The following is a 25275-nucleotide window of genomic DNA, read 5'->3' on the forward strand; positions in this document are numbered from 1 at the left end:
GGTACAGTAGCATTATAAGCAAAAAACATGAGTAGTCATAGTATTGTAAATCATGATACCACAATAAAATTTTTATTAAAAATAAAAAACTCAGCCTAACTTAGGAAAACTATATCCAAGTTAGAATGTCTGAAATCAAATTTTCATGATTTATTCTTTACTATTTTAAACCCGCTCTTCCTCCAGAGGCCAATAAATGGCACCACCATCTACTTACTTGGAATAAAATATTGACATCCCTCTTCCTCGAAATCCATATGCAGCCTATCAGCAATTCTTTTTAGTCATACTGTCAAAATATATCGAAATATATCTACCTGCAAATTTCCTAGGAGAAGCGTCATTATCTGCTGTGTTTTCTACTACAAGCATATAAGTATTTTTTTGACCCAATGAATTCATTAAATTACAAAGACTATTTTGCTACTCAGTAAATCCATTCAGAAATTTGCATTCTCTTATGTATTTATTCCAGAAGACACAACATAAGTAATTCTCACCAAAATTCCATCAATCTTTTGGTTATATGTTTATGAAAAGAATTGAGCACAGAAACAAATTCAATACAAATGCCAGATGAAGAATAAGTTCTGCTTCCCACTGGGCAGCTACGCATGAATACTCATTAGAAATTCAAAGTCAAGGAGGCCAAATTTCTCATTCTATCTCTAAACCTAATACCTGATGTACTACATTCTCTGTGTATATTAAGAAATAGACAAATGAGGGCTGTATAAATAGCATAATGGCCAAAGCACTTGCTTTGCATGCAGCCAACCCATTTCTGTCCTCAGAAACTCATATAGACTCAGCCTGTGACCTGAGTACAAGCCAGGGGTAAGCTCTGAGAATACTCTTTGCTTCCATAGAACAGATAAGATAATCACTGTATTCTGATTAACTCCAAACATCTAGAATCATAATTTTCTCTGTTTTTATAGTTTCCTACATTTGATGAATCTCTAATTCCATTTCCAGTGTCACAATATTTGTATCATATTTTCACATTGAATTTCACTTTCTTGATGTTATCTTATAAATTACTTTTCTGAAGAGCTTCAACAGACTTCTAACTCGTTTCCCAATGTCTGGCTTTTCTTAACTTCAATCTTTTTTTTACCATTTTTTTAGTTTAGTTTTTCTTTGCTTATATATATTTAAACAAGTTTTCTCCTTTTTTAACCAAAATTATATTTTATTAAAGCACCATGAATTACAAAACTCATAGTTGGGTTTTTGTCAGACAATGTTTACCAATGTCAATTTCCCTCCACCAGTGTGAGACAAATTTTCAAATAATTATTTGGATTTCAAATTTTTGTTTGTTAGTGCTCAGGGCTTGCTCCTGTCTCTGTGCTCATCCTGTTGGTGCTTGGGGGACTATGTGGGGTGCCATGGATTGAACCCAGGTTGGCTTCATGCAATGTAAGCTCCCTGCCTGCAGTACTATCTCTCTGTTCCCCTCAAACTTAAAAAATCTAATTCACGGGGCTGGAGCAATAGCACAGCGGGTAGGGCATTTGCCTTGCATGTGGCCAACCCAGGTTTGATTCCCAGCATCCAATATGGTCCCCTGAGCACCACCAGGGGTAATTCCTGAGTGCAGAGCCAGGAGTAACCTCTGTGCATTGACAGGTGTGACCCAAAAAGAAAAAAAAAACAAAAAAACAACAACAAAAAATGAATTCATCTGATATTAATGACTGTAGACAGACTGTAGACAAAACTGTAGTGGAAAACTGCCAGTAAGAAATGTGACAGCAGAGCAAATAATCAAAGATTTTTTTTAACTTTATTTTATTGAATCACTGTGACAAAAGTTACAAAGCTTTCAGGTTTAAGTCTCAGATATATAATGATCAAACCCCCATCCCTTCACCAGTGCTCCTGTTCTCACCAAGAACCCCAATATCGCCCCTCCCACCCCCCTCCCCACACCTGAGTGGCCAATGATCTTCACTTTATTCTCTCTATGTTTTGGATACATTCAATATTTCAACAGAGAACTGACTATTACTATTTGGACTTTTCCCCCAACAACCAAACCTGCTGAAAAGGCATAATTTGATAGTTTATTTTCCATTGCTGAGAATGAAGATTATAGGAGCTTGCGAGGCCGCTATCGCAGCCCTGTGGTTTTGGATTTCTGTTCTTTTAGCTCAGTTTACAGTCTAGATGCATTTCTATAAGTCTCTAGGTGCCAAAATGGGTTAGTAGACCTCCCTGATCATAGTCTTTAAGGAGCAGAGGGCAATCAAAAAAATCTATGGTACTTGAAAGCTCTGGAAAGCATATGTTTCATGGGAATTACTGAGTGCCTTTTCAAAATAATTATTTTCAAAATAATTATTTTTAAATCTGCAAGTTACTCTAAATTTGTTTCTTCACCAACATAGGAGTAATTTCTTCTAATTCATTGAAACTTTACAAAATAAAACTCATATGTCAATGTGCCTTAAAATCTATTTTCTTAATAAAAGTGTACTTCCCAAGACAAACCATATTTATGCAACTTTTGAGCTCTAACTGGAATTATGTTAATATTTTCCCCATTGTCTGAACAATTTAGTGTGTTCAAACACTTGACACACATCCCTTCAATAATTCCGTAGTATAATGCTTCTGTGTTAGTCTCTCCCACAAAATTGGAAATTCTTTGTATCTAAAACTTATTCCCCATTCACTTCTGTATTTCCTCCACAAAATGTAATAGAACAGATTACATGTTGTGGGTGTTCAATAAATATTTGCTGAATGAAATAAGAAAAGGAAATAGCTCCAAATTCGATCAGCCCTAGAAAACCTGTGTGTAGTTGCAGGCCACTCTATTTTTTTGTGATGCTTTTGCTGCTATGGTTGAACTGAGTCCTTCATTGAGAAATGTGTCTTTTACCTCCATTTGAATTTTGGAGGCGTTTGCCTGATTTCAAACTAATAATTAGGAGATATTGTTGTTCATTGTTGTCTGGTGCTTGAGCACTCAGAGAAATCTTATGAATGACTGTCTACTGAGACAAATTCATGCCAGACTTGATTCCAGCTACTGCTCCCTCCATCATCATTCTAGTCTCTCTGACCAAGAGATTAGGTATCACTGAAGCAATACTGACGACCCACTGGAATTAAATTTTCCTTCAGTTGAGTTTACTAGAAATTTGCATGAGAAGTTGTATTGGCCTTAATAAGATAATACACTTCTTATTATTCAACTTGCTATTCACACTAACATAGTGATACTGTCAAAGAGGAAATGGAAAGGAAGAACAGAACACTGTATTTAATTACTTTTCAGAAATGAAGAGATTAAGGGCTAATATGCAAAGCTATTTAAACAGCCAACAGAATATGCAGCTCAATATTTAATGTCTCCACTTTGGAAAAGATGAAAGTTAAAGATTAATTGAGACAGTGGTTGACCAAGACTTCTATTGAAGGGCTATGTAATTAGGGTGACACAGCAACTTGCCAAAGCTAACATATACAGTCTACTGTCATTCACTTAATTCACAATAGCATAAAATAAATATCGATAAAACTGATCAACTGATCAAGGGTCTTTTGGAATTAACAATGCCTCCTTCTTTTGGGAAATATTATAATTAATTTTTAGATTTATAATGTAATTGTCATTTCAGGAAACTGGGTACCTTCGTTAGACAAAGAATTTATTATTTTCCCACTCAGTATCTAGAATTCTACTGTCATTGTTCTTGAGCTCTAACTGAAATTATATTTATATTTTCCCCATTGTCTGAATAATTTAGTGCATCAGAATTGGCATGATATTCCTAAAACTGAAATGTTGTGTACATTCCTGAAATACCACAGACTCAGGTGGGTTAATGTGTGTTTCTACTTGGCTTTTTTAATCATAGAAAGTATATGTTATAGTAACAAACAGTCTCAACTCTCTCACCTAATCTGGACTGGGCTAGTCAAATGTTTCCTTAGATTTTTAGGGAAAAAGGAAAGAACAGAACCATGAGGGTGAAGAATTTCAGCTATTGCAGAAATACAGCATGTTAATTGAAAAGAATTTGGAAGAACTTCATTGAGAAAAATTGTTTAAACTACCAGGTAAAAATTTCAAATGCAATTTATGAAAGTAGCATAATAATTTAAGGTAATATTAAGGGCATCCTAATGATAGAAAGAGACATACAAACTGCATGCCCATAGTCATTACTCTAGTCATACTATAATAATTAATGGTGGGTTCCTTAATATGTTAACCAAAACTGTCATAAGTTTATTTAAATTATCGAGCTTTTAACTTTGTTGAATTGAAGATGGTTTAAACTTATAATACTTTACTTAAATACATACTTAGAGCTAAACAACTCATTCCATTGCTTGTAAACTCTCATTTGGTAACTTTAATTGCTGCATATCTGGTATTACTTTGGCATTGATAATACACCTGAGAGAAACTATAAGTAAGAGATCTCCTCTTATGGAATTTACACTTCAATTAATGGAGACAATAAAATTAACAAAATAGCAATATAATTTTAAATAGCAATATTTGTAGGATGAAAACTTAAAAGAATAGCAGTTGAACTTCCATACCACTTCTGGGAATAGACGCTGGGGGTGCAAAAAAGCACAGTAGAAATGACATCTGGACCTGTATGTTCACTGAAGCACAGCTCACAATAGCTAGAATCTGGAAACAGCACAAGTGCCTGAGAACAGATGACTGGTTAAAGAAATTTTGGTACATCTACACAGTGAAATACTACGTAGCTGTTAGGAAAGATGAAGTCATGAAATCTGCTTATAAGTGAATGGTCATGGAGAGTATCATGCTAAGTAAAATGAGTCAGGAAGAGAGGAACAGACATAGAATGACTGCACTCATTTGTGGAGTATAGAATAACATAACACACAACCGGCACCCAAGGACAGTAGGTAGAAGGGTCAAGAAGATTGCTTCACAGTTGAAAGCCAGCCTCACAAACGGGCCAGGAGAGAACAACTGTAATAGAGAAGGAGTCACTAAGTCAATGATGGTTGGAGGTTTGTTCAGGATGGGAGATGTGTGCTGAAAGTAGACAAATTAGGACCAACTGTGAGAGCCTTTCAGTATCTGTATTCCAAACCATAATGCCCAAAAGTAGAGAGAGAGAGGATGGGGGAAATTGTCTGCCATGGAGGCAAGTGGAGGGCTGGAAAGGGGGGTTTACTGAGGATATTGTTTGTGGGGAATGTGCACTGGTGGAGGAATGGATGTTTGATCAGTGTATGACTGAAACTCTAACATGAAAGCTTGTAACTGTATCTCACAGTGATTTAAAAAAGATGAAATAAATAAAATGGGATGATACCATAGTGCACAAAGAAGAAATGATTCAAACCAAGCCTTGTGTGCAACTTCTCTGAAGCTACAGCATGTGAATTAGGTAGAAACAGGCAATAAATGGGCGGAGGAGGATTAGAAGCTTGACCATTCTAAAGCAGAAATATCTTGAGTTTGTTCAAAGAAATTAAATATGCTACAACTATCAGTCACCCAGGCATGTTCTTTTCAAATGAACATTAATTCAAGCACTTACTCATCTCTAGTCTGTAATCTGTACATCTTTTTTTCTTTTATTTGCTTTCTAATAGGCTAGCGCAGTTACTCAGGGGATAGTTGAAACTCTGTGATTTTGGGAAAGTCAAATGTTATATCCAATTTTAGCTTTTTTAATGTTTGAAAGTTAGTTTCCTCATCTTGTAGAAAAATACTGAGTAATTAATATCATATTAGTCATATAATACAATCCACAATATCTGTATATGCACAATTGCACAAGAATACACATGTTTACTTCATGTTTTAACTCATAACTTTTCCATGAAATAGTTTAGCCTTCTATAGGTGATCCCTGTAAGAATAATTGTCTAAATTTATAAGCTACAATAGTTTTACTGACTTTTGGGAGTCTATGAATCACTATCATTAGCTTTATGACTTCAAAGAACTAAAATTTCTATTCTTTCCTATGACTAATATGTAGATTGAACCCAAGCACATAAATGTCTTAATATTTATTTATTTTTCTGTTTTATCTGTTGTTATTTGTTAATTTGCTCTTGAGATATTTTAATGGGGGAATATTTGTTTTAAATATTCCAACAGGAGAGGAATAAGTTTTTATTTTCATAATAAAAAGCTGACTCAGTTTCCCCTAATGACAAAATAATTTCATAATACTTAACCACACCTTCCTTCTATTACAGAAAGATTAATATAAGCTTTAGGCTTTAAGAAAGACAAATTGGCTTCAAAATGGTAGTAAGAAAAAAGTGGTTACCTAACAAAGTGGATGACTCATCAAATTCATTCTGAATTTATGAGATAAATTATTATAAGCATGACTTTCTGACCCCATTTCTAGCAATGTAGTGATAAAATTAAGACTCCATATGGTTACAAGCCATGTGTCTTATAAATTCATTTTATAGTCACTGAATAAAAATTAAAAAGAGTTAAAAGAGGAAAATATTATGTGTTAATAACTGTCATGTCTCTGTTGCATGCTAGAAATATCAAACATTTGTGTACTAACCATGGTATTTGAAATTTGAAGTGTCACGGGGCAAACCTAAACAAAAATGTTCTCTGTCATTTTCAATGGACTGACCTGGCATCACTATCATATCTTTATTTATTGGTTGAATAATGTAAATACTTTTAGTGCAATCTTTCAAATGAGCATATTTTAAAAATTACATGGAGCACAAATTTGTATTTCATTGGAAAATATTTAAAAATGATCACAAAGATAAATTTGAGGTTTTTCCTATGATTTCAGTATGAGGTTTCAGTATGAAGCCAAAACATAATTCAAAGACCCAATTGATGACTAGATAAAACAGTCACCCTTAAACTCTAAGGTTATTATTCAAATATATCTCAGTGGAAAACTATTCAACATTGAGGAACACGAATAGTTATTATGATAAAATTATTCACAAGTACATTTCATGAAAAATATATAAACTATTTTAAGAGAAATAACTTCCCAAATATAATCAACAAAGCAAAAATAGCAATATTTTTCTATACTTGTCATTTTCCTTTTCCTTTTTTTTCTTGTTTTTTCCTTTCCTTCTTTATGTAGTATTTTAAAGCTTTCAAGAATAATTACTTAAATCACTTTAATTGGACCTTTTATTCTTTTATTATGCTATATTTTCATTAAAATAGATTCTTTTTTTTTGGATTTTGAACTACACTTGACAATACTTAAAGCTTACTCCCAGCTCTGTGCTCAGAGATCACTAATAGCAGAAATAAGGGAAGATACAGTGCAGAACCAAACCAAGGTCAGGATGCTGTAAAGCAGGCAGTTTACCCAGCTCCAAAACTGACTTTTTAAATAAGTTAAACACAGACTCCAAAGTCCAGCATGAAGATCCAGATGAATCCTTATCCCTTTGGGTTTTTATTTTTCCACATTATCTCCAGAATGCACTAAGGAAAAAAGGAAGCCAATAAAGGTTACACTCTTCTTACAAATATGTTAAATGCCTATGAACAATAGTGATTGGGCTGGAGAAGTAGTATAGGGATCAAGATGCATGGCTTGCAAGCGGCCAATCTGGTTAGATTTCTGGAGTGACATGGTCCCTTGTGTACTCGGACCCTTGTGTTGAAGAGCATGCCTCGCTGGTAGAGAATTGCCAGGAGGGGCCCCAGAATTTCTGATCATTGCCTGGGAAACACTCCAGGTAAAAACAATCAAAATAAACTAAATGCCCTACCAAACACAAACCTCCATGTGAGATACTTGTTTCTAGACCCTTCTGCGCTTGCATGGGGCCTAGTCAATTCTGAGACAGTCTCTCAGAGCCCATACTATTTCATATGTCTTTGATTTTGCTCCTGTTGCTTCCTTTGCTTAGACCATCCTGGCCCAGATTCTCCCCTCTCTCCCCCCTCCCCACACCTCACCCCCATGACACACACACTGGTTTAACTGAGATCCATGCATGAAAACTCATCCATCTTCTTCTGGATGTGCTAGATGTCATTGAGTGTGTGTGTGTCTACTCTACCATGAACACCCATCTTTTTATCCTTCATTGAGCACTTCTTACTTTCTGTTGTGATTTTGTGTCAGGATGTCCATTATTGGGGCTAGAGCAATAGCAAAGCGGGTAGGGCATTTGCCTTGCACGCAGTCGACCGGAGTTCAATTCCCAGCATCCCATATGGTCCCCCAAGCACCGCCAGGAGTAATTCCTGAGTGCATGAGCCAGGAGTAAACCCTGTGCATTGCCGGTGTGACCAAAAAGCAAAAAAAAAAGTCCATTATTTCTACTCTAGCATAGGTTCCTTGGCTTCTGTTCTCTGTACACTGGATCTCGAGCTCCATATGTTATAACTTAATTTCATTTAAGTTATAACTAAATTTAGATTGAAATATGAAAGTGAATATAACAAATATTAAGTGAATATAATAGATTTAACTAAATTCCCTTGTTATGAGCACATACAAATTAAAAATACATTCAAGTACCATTGGTTGTCTGTGAGACGACAGTATTCCATTATACTTACAGTTCTGCTTACAGCTTGAAGGTAAAATACCGTTTGAGCCAAATTATTATGGCTTGACTTGTTTTGAGAAAAGATAGACACTAGTATATTTTTTAGAGTCCTTTTGGTTTGTTTTGGGTTTTGGGGCCACAACCAACTGTGCAGGGACCATTTTTGGCTCTGTGCTGAGGAGTGATTTCTGGTTGCTCTGGGGGCCATATATAGTGGTGCTATATATGGTGCTAGGGCTTCACTATATATGGTGCTAGGGCTTCAAATCAGGTTTGTGGAGGTGGCAGCAGAGGCAATCATATGCAAGGCAAGCACATCCCCTCCTGTATTATTTCTCCACTTCTCAACCAGTATAGTTTTACAGTCACTGTCACTGTCATCCCGTTGCTCATCGATTTGTTCGAGCGGGCACCAGTAATGTCTCTCATTGAGAGACTTATTGTTACTGTTTTTGGCATATCCAATACACATGGGTAGCTTGCCAGACTCTGCCGCATGGGCTCCATACTCTCAGTAGCTTGCTGGGCTCTGCAAGAGGGGCGGAGGAATCCAACACGGGTTGGCCACATGAAAGGCAAAAGCCCAACTGCTGTGCTATCACTCCAGCCCAGTTTTACAGTTTATTATTTTAATTTTAGAGTATATATATAAATTGTCACAAATTCAAAAATATAAAACATTGACTTTTAACACTGATTTAATTTTTTTATTATTTTAAAAACAAGTTTTGATTTTTTAGCATTGTGATTTGTGATACTATCAATGTTTCATCTACACAATATTCTAATACCATGCCTTCTTCCAGAGTACCTCTCCTCAACACACACACACCTACACACACGCACCCCCCCTATTAATCCAACCCCTCATACATGGTAAGTTGAGTTCTGTAAGCCACTAATTTAAAAGGGTCAGGATCAGGAATTAGTGAGGAGCTGGACTATAGCTCTGTTTCCAAGTCTGACACTAAGATGCTATGAGGTGGGAATGGTTAGTGGATGCTGTTATAGTCATTTGAAGGCTCAATTTGGTTGAAGGGTTTGCTTCCAACATCTTACAGGTAACAGAACATCACATAACCCTTTTCTACTTCCAAATAGTCAACCTTTTATTTCAAAGTGGTTGTTTTAAAATAGGGGCTTCCAACAGTGCTGTTAACTAGAACTGCTCCTGGCACTGTTCCACCTGGAATTTAGAACCTAGTGGTTTAATGCACATCTAAGGCCACACAGTGTTCCCACGGTGATGGGTTTACAGCCACAAGTGTCACACCTGGCAGTTTCCTGGGCATTGTAATGACGGGTGTGAAACAGAGGGCCTCCTCTCTGCTGGGCACGTGCTCTACAACTTGAACTATCTCCCTGTCCCTAAAAGTTATTACAAGCAAATTACATATTTTTTTATTATGTCAGACCTACCTCTTAAGAGTGTTGTGAAAAAATAAACAATATATACAACAGTATCTTAAACTAATAAAATATTACATATGAAACACTGTTCCTACATTAAAGATGCCAAAGACAATTATCCTAAAATTTAATAAAATATATCCTTAAACATGTTTATAAGAAAACAAGTGATATATCCAATGCTATTTTGAATATATATATTCATTTATTTGGTGAAGAGGTTATCTTTCATTCAGAACAAAAGTGAATAAATTCAGTCTTAGAGGCTTCTAGTTAAAAGACTAGTCATATACCTCATAAACTTGGGGAAATTATTTGCCAATTATTTATCAGCTTAATATCCAATATAGATAAAGCACTGATAAAATTATATAAAAACAATCCAATCACATAAAATATGGGGAAAAGGGATGAATAGAAACTTCCTTGAAAAGACATACAAATTGCCAATAGGTTGTACTTCACTAATCATCAGGGAAATGCAAGTCCAAACAACAATAAATTATTACCTCACACCACAAAGACGGGGACACATAACAAATAACAAGGATAACTAGTGTTGGAGTGGATGCAGTGAAAAATGGACCACCATTTACTGCTGGTGGGAATGCCTATTGGCACAGCCTTTCTGGAAAATAATATGGACATTTCTCAAAACATTAGGGATCGAGCTCTCATTTGACCTAGCAATTGTATTTCTTGGCATCTACCCCAAGGGCCCCAAGACAAAATGGAGAAAATACATGTACTTTATTCCTTGCAGCACTGTCCACATAGGCAAAATCTGGAAACAATCTGTGTTTAACAACAGATGACTGGATAAAGAAACTAAGGTTCATATACACAATGAAATATTACTCAGCCATAAGAAAAGATAAAATTATGCAACTTGTTGCTATGTGGATGGATCTGGAGAATACCATACTGAGTGAAGTTAATAAGAGGGAGAGAGACTGACAGAAGAAACACAAAAATGGAATGCCTAAAGGCAACAGAAACATCTAACACAATGGAATACTATGCAGCTGTTAGAAAAGATGAAGTCATGAAATTTGCATATAAGTGGATTGACATGGAGAGTATCATGTTAAGTGAAATGAGTCAGAGAGAGAAGAACAGAAATAGAATGACTGCATTCATTTGTGGAATATAAAGTAACATAACTAACACCCAAGGATAATAGAGATAAGGACCAGGAAGAAATCTCCTTGGCATAGAAGCCAGACTTACATGCTGGGGGGAAAGGCAGCTGAGATAGAGAAGGGACCATCAAGTAAATGATGTTTGGAAGGCTCGCTCAGGATGGTAGATGTGTGCTGAAAGTAGACTATAGACCGAACATGATAGCTACTTAGTATCCATATTGTGAACCATAACACCCAAAAGGAGAGAGAGGGTTAAAGGAAATGTGCCTGCCACAGAGGCGGGGGGGAGGGGATGGGGGAATGGCAGGAGGGATACTGGAATCACTGGTGGTGGAGAATGGGCATTGGTGAAGGGATGGGTATTCAATCATTGTATGAGTGAAATGTAATCATGAAAGTTTGTAAGCCTATAACTATCTCATGGTGATTCACTGAATCACTGTATCACTGTCATCCCATTGCTCATAAATTTGCCCTAGCGGGCACCAGTGACAACTCCATTGTGAGACTTGTTGTTACTGTTTTTGGCATATCGAATACACCATGGGTAGCTTGCCAGACTCTGCCAAGCGGGAGAGATTCCCTCAATAGCTTGCCACAGAGGAATTGAACCCGGGTTGGTCTCGTGCAAGGCAAACACCCTACCAGCTGTGCTATTGCTCCAGCCAGTGATTCACAAAAAAAAGTAAAGCCAAAACAAAAAGAAAAACAAAAACAAAACAAAGGCAACAGAAGCAAAAAACATGAGAGCTGGTCTTAAGGAACTAGCATGAGACGGGAGTGGAGGGAGTGGAGTGGAGTACCAGCCAGAGGATGAGCCACAGCAATGGTAGAAGAAAGTGTTCGACCAGGAGAAAGTGAGGGGACTGAAAGGTAGTAAAGTATTATGCATGAAAATCTATTGGCAACAGTACTACACAAACCAAAAGAGTTATAAAAAAAAGTAAGTGTTATAAAAAAAAAAAGTGCCTGGTGGGTGGGAGGGAAAATGGGGCATAGGTGGAGGGAAGTAGACACTGGTTTCAGGATTGATATTGAAACACAGTATTCCTGAAATACTATCATGAATAACTTTGTAATTCACAGTGACTTGATAAGGTAATAATAAAGGACTGGTCATACGTGCCATATATTTCAACTAAAACATCTCAGCATGTTCCACTGGCAATGTCTAAAGTTCACTTCATAATGAAGTATTGAGTTAATGCAATTGAGTTGAATAGTATTAAAGTTTATGAGTATTAAATGAGTTAATAGTATTGAGTTTAACTGGTGATAAGCTCTTTGGACTTATAACAATTGTGTTATTATTTTGTTATTATACATATAAATATAAATATGTATATTATATATACATATTTTGTTATTATAAACATAAATTGATTTAATTGGTCAAATTGGTAGAAACTTGTGTTTTAAATAAACAATAATTACATCAGAAATTAAAAAAGCAAGATTAAGTTTGAAAGCAAAAAAGGCAGAAAACGTATCATTAAACTCGCCATATATGAAATGTGAAGGACCTGTTTTAAGTTGTAACTAAAGACAACACTTTGATAACAATCCTTGGACACAGTTTTGTAATATATGCAATAGGTCACTCCCCTTTTACAAGCAAAAGCATTTTTTGGCAGTACCTGTTTTACCTTGAAACTCTCTCTTATAAAGCAACCCTAGGCTGACCTTCATTAGTTTATCAAATGAGCTCATCCTCATGGCTGTAGAACTGTGGACGATTAGAGAAATAGCTTGGCAATGTTCCAGAACAATTCAATAAATCATCCAGAGGGTACATCTAAGCATAATTTCATTTCTCTTTTCTTCTGTGTTTCTTGGTCAGAATTAGAAAGTAGCGAGAATGACAGGATGAAGTAATGGAACACAGGTGAGCCAGGAAACAGAGAAGTCAATATTTGAAACTCAGTGCTCTTACTACCTAACTAAACTTTAGAAAAACTTGAAAGTCTTTTTGAATTTTATTTCCCTCATTTGTAAACAAGGAGTCAATGCCATTATTAACTTATTGTAAACATCAGTGAAATACATACATTTGATGTAGACAATAACATTCATAAAAAGGCACAGATACTTTATTTTCCTGCAAAATGTGAACAACTGAAGCTGGATATTTGATTCACCCATAATATACTATTAACAAACCCCACCGAGAGCTATTGACTTAACTCCTAAGGGTATAGACAAATCAATATTAAATGCTATAAGAAGGGAAAAGAAAAGACCTTATTTCATCAGTGAAATAGCACCAATGGATGGATGTGATGGATGAACTGAGAATTCAGGGAATTGGAAATGAAATAGTGAAAATATCAGGATTTGCAAATATACTTAAAACACAAAACAAGGAAAATTTGCATAAAAATGTAGGAACAATCAAGGCTGCAATATTGTACTTGAGTGCATTATTTGGCCTCTTTTGAAATTGGCATTATTTTCATATTTCACCTTCCTTATGCTTTCCTTTCAAATATAGGAAAGCTGCAGTGTATTTAAACGATCAGTAGAACATATTACTATTTTCTGTCCATGATAAATCAATGTTGCTGTTGTCTGTGAGACAGCCTTTAATCAAAGTTACTGTTATAATTCTATTAAAAATGATTTATTTTACTAAAAAAAGCAAATAAGCATGGTTTTTAATTAAACTGTTCAATATAATTATATTCTGACATATATCTTTGTGTTCTATAACTGAAAACATGATTTCAAAGTTTACTTGAGAATATCACCTTTTACTGATGTTACTCATGATTTGCCTGAGATGAATATTATCCTTAAACTCTTTCTGCTCATTTTATTTAGAAAAGTTTAATAAATACCCACAGGTCTGAATTAGACATTTGGAAAAGTAGAAATGTTCTTAGACTGTGGAGTAATTGAAACATGCAACTCTGCCATTTTCATATTCATTTTCATAAATAAAATTAGATCTTTAAAACACCACTTCATTATAGATATACACCCCAACCCTACCAACTGTCCAATATAGCTTGTCTCTCACCACAGTTTCCTTGATGCATTGACAATGTACCTTAATTAAATTTAATTGTTAAATTAACTTGCTGCCTACCTCCTCTCTCTTTCCCTAATTCTCACTCTCTCCCTCTCTCCCTCTTCCTCTCTCCATCCACCTCTCCTTCTTTCTGACTTCCCTTACTCTCTTTTTGATTACAATATCAAAATAAGTAGATCATCCAACCAACAACTCAAACACTCTTGATTTCGGCAATTATGTGAAGACACTAAACATGTGTCTTCATGGGTGGGGGTATGTTAGGGGATGAAGCCACGTAGGCTAACCCCATTTTATTAAAAGCCAAAACACCACAGTGAGGAAAAAGAGCAACCCTATTTCACTAATACCTTTTTAGTAGAACACTCAGTTGAGGAAAAGAGCTAGAGCAGAAACCATAAAAAAGCTACTAATTCTGGAGGGGAAAGCAGACTGCAAACCTCATCCGAGAGCTATTTTAATAGCTGGACAGAAAGGACATAAATGGTATTTAGTGTCTTCTTTGTGCAGGAAGTAGCAAGCAGGTATACATGTGTTAAAATGTGTGCATATCTTTCTATGCTATCCTTAAACCTTCACAGAGGTTCTACAAGGTAGATATCATCATCCTTTAACTTTCAATTGTAAAACTACTTGGAGAGCTCAATAACTTACTAACAGTCCACAGGAAGTAAAGCACAGTAGGGGTGATATCATTGGTGAAAAGTTCTCACTTTCCATTGAAAAAGTGATAGGGAATTAATAGGCAAGTACTGATAGTAAAAGAGAAGTATTAACTTCAAGTTAAAATCATGTTATCTTTGAATGCTGAAACACAGGAAGTATAGAATTTCTCATTTCCACCAGATATTTAGGGCTTAAACTAGAATATATATTTCCGTCCAATTTTAGCTAAAAGAAAAAGAAGAATTGCACCAAGTATATTCCTTTGGGTGACCTTTCAAGACAAGCACATGCATACAATTATCCTTAAAACATGTTTTTAAATTTCAAACATTTCTCAAAAATCACAACTTGGGTAATTAGTTATATCTACTTGTTTATAGTGCATGATATACATAGGATAGGTTATCCGTGGCATAGCTTTGAAGATACTGAATACACTCTTTACAACATTCTCTTTCCCAGTACTTAAAATTCTCCACATTGCACCTATATGTATTCTATAAGGATGTATATAGTTGTAAAATCTATGGAAAGTAATTCTTGCCTTATTTTGACTGGCTGTAACATTTTCCACAAAACTATTTGCCATATCTGGAGAAATGCCTCTGAGATGAATAGAAATTTAAGAGAAGGGAACTTGTGGGGGAAGGAAGAGTTGTTAATGATCAAGACATTTTCATTCTTCTCAGGACATGTCATTTTATTTCATTTACTAATAGAATGGGGTAACACTGCTGGTGACATTATATTTGTATGTTCAGCAAAGCTGAGATTTTCCAACTAGTCAGTGGCACAAAACTGCAGAGAATGGACCTGAAGGGTCAGTGACCATGTCTGCTGTTTACAAGGTGGAGGTGGTAGTTCACCTTCCTACTCCATAATGTTGCCACTTTATCTTACATGAATAATGTGATTTCTTGTCCTGCCATTCTTTGCATAAAATTACTTATACCACAGGGGCATAAAAACAATTCTCAATCTAATCTGTTTTGCAAATTTGACAGGGACATCAAAGAGCAGGAATTTGTCTGTGAGTAATGACATTGCTCATTTGTTTAAATGTCAAACTTAAACCTCATCAACTCTCAGGGAACATGTCAGTAAAAATGGATTTCAGTTCAGCTACAGAGGATTTCCAGAGGATTTCAGTGTCATTCAATCTTGAGAGAAATAGTTGTCAGTATCTTAGAGCATATTGCTTTGAGAAAATCTTCTAAAGTTGAAGGGAATTGGGCATTTCAGCACCTGGTGTTGAATAAGATTTAATAAGATAGTAAAAGTACTATCATATTAAATTAAATTAAATTAAGAAATTAAATTTCCTTTAAAATTTCTTCTAATTTTTTAATTGCATATCTCACTGTGATTCAGTGTTTCTTTCTTGACACTAAACTACCCAGCTAGCTAACACGTACCCTTGATTCTAGCAAACATGTACTCCTAAACTATGAAAATCTATTAATACTATGTACCACACTATGTATCTGTGCAAAGGCAAAAGGAAATAGCAGCAATGAGGAGCAAATTTGATCATAGAGATCAAGTTGGAAATAAAGATTGGGAAATAGTTTGAATTGTAGCTTTCCTTGAAAAAAAAATTCCACAATTTTACTGCAATGCAATAATGATCATCTCTGGCTAGGTTTTCATTGAGAATGGCAGAGCTACCAGCCTTGTGGCAGTTTGTTAACAGCCATCACAGTGCAGGAGAAAAGGAAGCACATTTAATGGGCTTGCAGAAAATCAGTGACAAAACACTGTTCTGAAATATCAATGAAAAATTTTGGGCTTAAGATCAGAAAAATAGAACTCTAAGTCATAAATCATACTTTGTAATGTTATATTATTCCTAGAATTTGCTTATTCTGTCATATATGGGTTATTTTGTGGCTTAAGTGAGAAAGTAAATGTAAAGGGCTCTGACATCAATGTATATTCAATCTGGGTTGAAGTATCATTAAAAGCTGGTATAAAGAAGAAGAATGTCCTACTGTGGCCATATGTCTTAATAGATGGATAGATGGCAAAAGGGAAACAAGAAAGTCATAATTATTAATAAACCTGTCATTATAATGAAGAGTTCTAACTGACATGCATTTCGCTTTCATTGTCCTCTCTGCATCTTTCAGGGTGTGTTTTGAAAATCAAAGGGAAGGAAAACAGCTTGAAGAATATAACACAAGTGCAAACTAAGTCCTGAGAAAATTGTTAAATCTACGAAATAATAATCAACCAATTCTGGGCAGGATTCCTGCCAGTCACATGCTAAACTACTCTGCCTGCCGAATGGCTGAGATACTTGAAATCCTCCCCAGACAGACACACATGAGAGAGAATGGGGGAAATCATGTCGGTGGTGATTCTGAGTTCTTTATCATCCCCGTTTCAGCACAAATGCTTCCTTTCTGACCCTTAGGCCCCCGAGACCCACCCTAAGGCTCCTCATGCATTTCCCCTTTGTGTCATGGAAAATCCAGAGCCTCTCTGACCAGACCCTCCGTCTCCTGCCGTTTCCAGCACCCTCCACACTGCCCCCTGCGTTGCCAGCGCCTCCCGCTCTCCATTCACCCGGGTGCAGGCGTCTCCATTCACAACTCCGGTGCCTCCCCTGCCTCCTGCCTCCCTCGCTCCTCCCGGGAGCAGCTGCCCAGCGGCCCCAATAACGGTCAGCACCCGTCCCCCCACACACACCGCCAGACACCAGTTAGAGGTGGTCCATGGAAACCTGGGTGGACAATTGGAAAGGGCTAGCCTTCCACTTGAGCGCATCTTTCGGAAAGAAAAGAGAATAATCATCGGTTACAAGAACAGCCTGAGTCAGGGAGTGCGAATGTTTCTGGGGAAGCCTCACGGCGACCTCACGGGTGGATGAATGAATGACTGAGTGACTGTGTCCCCGCGGTACTTTGCTCGGCGCCCGACCATCCCTGACCCTTCTCCCCTAGGGGACCACCTCCCTAGCTCACAGCCCACCCGAGCCTGCCCTTCCCCAGCTCTCCCCAGACACCGCGGGCGGCCGAGTGCGCGCGCTCTACCCGCTGCACCTGTACCCCGCGGCTGACACTCCCCGGGCGCGCCCAGGATGCTCGTCACCTCCCGGCTGCCAGAACAACGACGAGTCGGCGGCTTGGTCCGGGGGTGTGAAATCAGAAAACTTTTTCCGTTTGTGTGTAAAGCGGAACCCCACGCTGAGAGCTGTGAATCTTCTGTTTGCATCCCGGGGTCTCCAGGACCCCCGAAGTTGGGGCGCAGGGGCGCGCGGGCTGCATCCTGGGGTCTCCAGAACCCCCGAAGCTGGGGGGTGCGCGGGCTACATCCCGGGGGGTCTACAGGGTCCCTGAAGCCTAAAAGCTGGGGCGGGCGGGCTGCGTCCCGGGGGTCTGTAGCCGGGGCGCAGGGGCGAGCGGGCTGCTTCCCGGGGGTCTGCAGGGTCCCTGTAGCCGGGGCGCAGGGGCGCGGGAGCTGCATCCAGAGGTCTCCAAGGACCCCCGAAACTGGGGCGCAAGGGGCGCGCGGGCCACGTCCCGGGGGTTTGCAGGGTCCCTGATGTCGGGATCTGCAGGTGCCGGGGTGTCTGGACCCCCGCAGCCGGGGCTGCACGGCCGCACTCACCCAGCACGTTCCCGACGAGGGCCACCACGAACACGATGATGTAGCCGGCGATCAGGACCCACTCGTACTCCTTAGGGTGCAGGTACTCCCTCCACAGGTAGCGCAGGAATTCCTCGTCGTCATAGTCGCTGGGGCTGGCGAAGGGCCCCCGAGTCGCGTTCAGCTCCGCGGCGGATGACCAGTTGCGACAAGGGGGGGAGTCCTCCGGGTCCGGGCCGGACATCACGGGCGTCCGTCCGGGTCAGCTCGGCGCCGCAAGCTCCTCTAGCCCTGCCCCATGGGCACCGAGGACCCGGGTGCCGAGCTGCCGAGCAGAAAATGACGTGAAAAGTTCCCGGACCAATGCCTGGGTGCTCCGCGCCGGGCACCCTCCTGCCAGTGCCAGGGAGACTCCGCGCCGGGCACCCTCCTGCCAGGGAGACTCCGCGCCGGCCACCCTCCTGTGCATGCAGCGGCTGGAGGTCCAGGCACAGGGCGCTGGAGGCGGCAGCAAGGACACTCTGAGCCGGCTCAGCCCCAGCCCAGAGACTCTCATTCCAGCACTGAGCCTGCAAGCCGGGTGCAGGGGGGCGGGGAGGAGAGGCAGAGATGAGGGCTCGTGGAGCAAACAGGATTTGAACCTGTTTCTCAGTGTGTGAAATCTCCCTCTATCTGCACACCCCATTCTTTCACGCTGTGTGTGAGTGTGTGTGTGCGTGTGTGTGTGTGCGTGCGTGCCTGTGTGTGTGAGTGTGTGTGTGTGTGTGTGTGTGCGTGCTTTTGTGTGTGTGCGTGAACAAGGTTCCTGCGGGGGTTGTGGAGGAATTTCTGATGCAGATGAAAGGCAAGAGGAGGGGCCCTCACAAGGGGCTCTGCAAAAGTCATTCAGGCTTTGTTGGACTTTGCCCTCTCAGCCTTTGCTAAGGCTTTAAAGCAGTCTGCACCCCTCCTTTGCTGCAAATTAGGGAAGGGGAACATTGTTTTCAGCTCAACAATATACTTTGCTGGACCTTTGTTGTTTTGTTTCTGTTTGGAGGAGCCACACCCAGCAGTGTTCAGAACTTACTCATGGCTCTGTGCTCAGAGGTCAGTGCTCAGGACTTACTCCCAGTTCTGTGCTCAGAGGTGCTCAGGGATCATACATGGTGATGGTATCCATTCTCAAGTCAGCCTCTTATCCACTATTTCTCTGACCCCTTTAGCTGGATTTTGTATTTGCAATCCGTAGAATATGAACTATGGTCCATTAAGCTTGAAGGACATTGAGATCAATTAATGTAATCTTAATACTGTCAAGAGAAGGACACCAGGCCTCCCTAGGGGGCATTCAGCTTGGTTTCCCACGGGATGCAGAAGCAAAAGCAGCAGTGCCCTCCTCTCCTTCGTCGGCACCGACATCCCTGCCAGAACTCCCGAACTGACTTCATCTCTGAGAACAGTATGTTGGGGTGTGTTATAGTTCCAGCTTAGGGCCTTTCCACAGAAAAATGGAAAGGATCCATTTGATTTATTGCAATCTTGAACTTAGGAAGGTTCTCAGAACTGTCTATCCCAGACTCCAGCTGAATCTTAGAAGCCTCATCATGTCAGATTGCCTCACCTGCTTTGGAATCAAACAGCACAATCCACTGCTGCCACTGGCCTGCAGAAAGTTATGAACCTGTTCTGACGTTAAACTGAGGTATGGAAACCAATAGTTGTTCTCAGTAATCCCCCTCTCCCAATTCCTATCCTGAATCTTGCCGCTTCAAGAAATAAAGCACCCACATAACAATCTTTCAGTCAAAAGAACTCCCCTACTTCCCTCAGTCCCACCCTTCCCAAGGTCCCTGTTCTCACTTTCACCCTAATTACCTTCATTGTTTTTTAAATGGCGTCATCTCCACAACCTGCCCTTTCTTGGTCATCCTTAAGTCAATTGTAAATTTCTTACATAATATATAATTAGGAGTAAATACAAAAGTCTGGGTTGGGTCCTGCCAGTACAAAATGTATTCTATTCTTTGAATGCAGCCAAGGTTGGGACATAGTAATTTTTTAAGTGATTACAAGATGTTACTGATTTATATTGAAACTTTATTCAACAGCGTTTATCTCCAACCACCAATCATGAGTCTTCACAAGTGTTTGTACTTAATATATGTGCAGTTTTCTTACATTACAGTTGACAGACTGTTCCTGGAACAATCAATGGTAAAGTGAAAAATCAGGGACAAAATGTCAAATTCCTTTAATCCTAGTCTGGTGTGTCCATTATTCTATGGAAGCCAAATTTCATTAGTAATATTGTCATTGCATTTTCCCAGTGTGCTCTAGTCAATTTTTTAATTTGGTTGGTTTTGGGGGCTAAACCTAGCAGTGCTCCAGGGCTGCTCTTGGCAGAGCCCAGGGGAGGACATTCTGCCAGGGACCCAACCTTGCTTGCACTCAGCCCATTGAGCTAGCTCTCTGGTACTTAGTGTGTAAAAAATGTTTAAGCGGGGCTGGAGCCTTAGTAGGCTGCTTACTTTGCACACAGCTCACCTGGGTTCTGATCCCTAGAATCTCATATTATCCTCAGAGTCCAGCCTGGAGTGATTCCTGAGCAGTGTTGGGGTGTGGCCCCCCCAGCGCAAACAAAATTTTTGAGACCCATCAAGACAATGCAATTAAAAGGCTGACCTCGAAGATGTTTAGCCTAGATTTGATCCTGCAAAATACCCCACCCCTAGAGATGGAGGGTAATTAAGATAGAGGAGGGTCCATTATGACAATACTAGTTGGAAATGATCACTCTGAACATGAACTGAGTGTTGAAAGCTGGTAAAGGGATATACATGGTAACCTTTCAGCATCTATATCGCAAACCATAAAGCCCAAAATAAGAGAGAGAAAAGGAAAGAGAGAGAGAAGAGAGGCGCCTGCCATAGAGGAAGGTTGGGGTGGGAGTGGCTTGAAGGGGTGGGAGGGAAACTGGGAACTCTGGTGTGGGAAATTATACTGGTGGAGGGATGGGTATTTGGAACATTATATGACCAAAATGCAATCGTGAACAGTTTTGTAATGTTCCATCTCATGGTGATCTAAAAAAACACACCTAAAATTTAAGAATACGGAATTCATACACTGCACTGTAGCACTGTCATCCTGTTGTTCATCAATTTGCTCGAGTGGGCACCAGTGAGGTCTCCATTGTTAGACTTGTTAGTGTTTTTGGCATATCGAGTACGCCAAGGTTAGTTTGCCAGGCTCTGCTGTGTGGGTGCGATACTCTTGGTAGTTTGTCGTGCTCTCCGAGAAGAACAAAGGAATCGAAACTGGGTCGGCCGCATGCAAGGCAAAAGCCCTACCCACTGTGCTATTGCTTCAGTCCCACTGTGCTATCGCTCTAATCCATAAGAAAAATAAAAGCGTGGTTAGAGAGATAATACAATGAATAAGACACTTGCCTTGCAAGCATCCAACCAGGGTTCAATCCCTGGCACCCAATATGGTCCCTGAGCCCACAAGGAGTGCTCCTGAGCACAGAGGAGAAGGAGGAGAAGCACAAAGAAAATATATGGAATGGACAAGTAGAAACTGTGGTGAATACTGGGGTGAAATGGTGGTGGTAAGTGAAGAATCCCAAAGGGTCACAATAGAAATAGGCAATCACCTAATCACCTCTGTGAAAGGTGATTTATAAGGACACCCACATGGTAGATAATGTATTTAATAAATTAAGTTGAGGATTATGAAACTCTTTATAAATGCTGATATTGTTAGCCAAACCATTAGCCAGTTCTCTAGACCTCTTCTACATCATTGATTTTGACAAGCAGATCTTTCCTGATTGCATTCAAGTTTACTGGTTACAAATCTTCTAACTCTGTTTGGGGATATAATGCTTTCCTTGATTTATTATCTGTATTGTCTTCTTTCATGTCCTATTTTAAAATGTGAGAGATTATTGCAACTTTGGTTCCAATATATATTCATTAACCTTACAAAATCCTTGTCATTGGCAATCCATAAATACGATCCAGTTTGCTATTCCCTAAGTAAGCAGTGCCACAAGCTTTAATTTTTTTGGCACTTTAACTTTCTACAGTTCAATACACTGTTTTTAAGTCTTATACCACAATTAATCTTCACTTTTACTAAATGTGTTCATAAGAAAAATGCATATTTTTATGATTTGGTTCTGATATTTGCTTAATGTTGTGACAACTTTAAATTCATCTTGATCTTTCAAGTGTTCCATTTTCTCTGTCTATGATTTATTTTAAATATGTGGAACTCCAATGCTATAAAAAATGCACTCAAGTCTTCAAAATTATTTGTATTCTTTTTTTTGCAAGTACATTACAAAAGATGATAGATATTGCAGTATTCATTTTTAATGTGAATTTTTTTCTTAGGTGTTTGGATACCTTTTAGAAAGTTTGAAAAATATTTAGTTCTATAGATATTATTTGTCTTTTTACTTCAATTCTTTCTGCTGTTTCTAGAGTCAGCCAAGTATCTCAAGGCAGTAAAGAAAACTAAATCTCTGATGATCTTTTAATGTTGTCATAAGAATTATTATTGTTATAATTATTATTATTTGTTTGAGGGGATCATACCTAGTAGTCCTTTAGGCTTTCTTTTGCCTATGTACTTGGGGATTACTCTGGTGCTTGGGGGATCATATGCAATGCAATGTGGGAAATGGAATTGGGATTAGCTATAAATTGGGATTGGCAAGGTAACTGCCTCAACCCCAGTTCTATCTGTCCCAGTTGTTACAAGAAGTATACAAGTTTATAAATTGGTCCTTTGAGAAAGCATGTCTAACAAATTGAAAAGGGTCTTAAAACTTTGTTAAATACAATAAAAATTGTTTGATCCATGTATGTTATTTTATTTTTTTAAAAGTATTATAAAAATCAATTCTCTGTTCTGCATAATTTAATTATTTATTTACTTATTTAATTTTTGAGGATTTACTTTATTTTTATTGCATCATTACAATAATGATCAGAAATATTTTGAAGTAGCATTTTTTAAGTAATTTATTAAATTGAATCACCATGTGGAAAGTTACAAAGTTCTCAGGCTTATGTCTCAGTTATACAATACTCAAACACCCATTACTTCACCAGTGCCCGTATTCCAACACAGAAAACCCCAGTATACCTCCCACCCCTCCGCCCCCCTACCCCCACCTGCGTAACTGATAAATTTCACTTCATTTTCTCTTTACCTTGATTACATTCCATATTTCAACACAAAACTCACTATTGTTGTTGGAGTTCCCCCCCAAAAAAGTCAGCCCTACTGCCAAGGAAGCATTTGGTAATTAGTTTTCCATTGCTGAGAATGAAGAGATATGAAGTCCCGCTGTTCCAAGTACATAACTCTTTTTTTTCTCCTTCCCATGCCCCCAAGTTTATGCCTGCTTAATAGACCTCATAATATGGCAGACACCATGCCGCTTCTCCTTGAAAAGGGAAAAAAAAATGAGAAAGAAGGATATTTCCCCGCCTCAGCCGGCGTGGGGCTATGGCTTAGTTCAGTTAGAGACATGGCTGCAAGCAGTTTCTGGGACCAAAAGTAGTCTAGTTGGCCTCCAGATCCTGGTCAATCAGCAGCAAAGCGGCCGCACAAAAGTGTGGCCACCTGGGTTGAATCTTAGCGGAGTACATGCTGGTAATGGTCCCCGGTGCGAGACTGCCCAAGCGTCCCACTGTTCCAAGTACATAATTTTTTTCTTTTTTTTTTTTTCTCCTTCCCACTCCACCAAGTTTGTACCTGCTTAATAGAACTCATAATATGGTGGACGCCACACCGCTTCTCCCCAAAAAGGGAAAAAAAAACGAGAACGAAGGTATTTCCTCTCCTTGGCCGGCATGGGACTATGGCTTAGTTCACAGCCTAGAGACATGGCTGCTACTTTGATTACCTTCAATATTTCAACAAAAAACTCACTATTATTGTTTGGAGTTTCCCTCCAAAGTCAGACCTGCTAAAAAGGAACCGTTTCACATTGCTGACAATTAAGAGATATTAGGTCTTGGTTTTGGACTTCTGTATAAAGTCCAGGGAAAATTATGACTGAAATTGCATCACTGCAAGCTTTTCCTTACCTTTTGTGATGCTCATAAGATGGAAAAGCCTGGAGAGAGAAACCCTACGCCCTGGCGCCACATGGAGCAGTGGCTCAGTTCACAGTCTGGAGGCATTTCTGCGAGCTGCTGGTGTCCAAAGTAGTTCAGTTGGCCTCCGGGATCATGTTCATGCAGCAGTGGAAAGGCCACACATGTGTGGCCGCTGCGCTTAAATTTCAGCGGAGGGCGGGGCTGGTAACCAGCAGCTGGCTGGTACCTCCATTTTGTGCTCAAAAGCGGTGATCGCCATGCTGTGCCCAGGAAGGAAGGGTTGAGAGAGAGAAACCCTTCCCCCCTGGCGCCGCATGGGGCAGTGGCTCAGCTCACAGTCTAGAGGCATTTCTGTGAGCTGCTGGTGTCCAAAGTAGTTCAGTTGGCCTCTGGGATCATGCTTGTGCAGCAGCGGAAAAAGCGATCCATGTATGTTATTTGAGTCATGTATATTATTTGATACAGGTGTGTTATTTGATCCATATGTTATTTTTTATACATACCAATGACTCATTTTAGCTGATAATATGTGTATGTGCATATATAATGTAACACAGTAGCCTAAGTAATAAAATAGGAAACATAGAACATAAAATTAAGAAGCAGACTTATTTTTGTCTAGTGAACTTGGGTTGCTCTCATATTTCAAATTGCAGATTTGATATTGTCATTATTGTTGAGAGAATGTTCTTTTATGCAGTTTATAATAATTTTATGTATCCATTGCTATAAGTATATCTGAGCATCTAGTATATGCTCAGTGGTTTAGCTAATTGTAAAGACTAATAAAATA

General features: G+C 39.1%; 1 protein-coding gene across 1 annotated transcript in view; it reads right to left on the minus strand.

The window, feature by feature from the left end:
* The window catches only part of HCRTR2 (hypocretin receptor 2), a 142995-nt gene extending 124056 nt beyond the window's left edge, over positions 1-18939 (minus strand). The window contains exon 1 of the mRNA XM_004615791.2: positions 18406-18939. Within this exon, the coding sequence (XP_004615848.1) occupies positions 18406-18628 (223 nt within the window). The 5' untranslated portion in view covers positions 18629-18939. The remainder of the gene's footprint in view (positions 1-18405) is intronic.
* Positions 18940-25275: the final 6336 nt, after the last annotated feature.

This window comes from Sorex araneus, chromosome X (genome assembly GCF_027595985.1).
Source record: "Sorex araneus isolate mSorAra2 chromosome X, mSorAra2.pri, whole genome shotgun sequence".
NCBI lineage: Eukaryota > Metazoa > Chordata > Mammalia > Eulipotyphla > Soricidae > Sorex > Sorex araneus.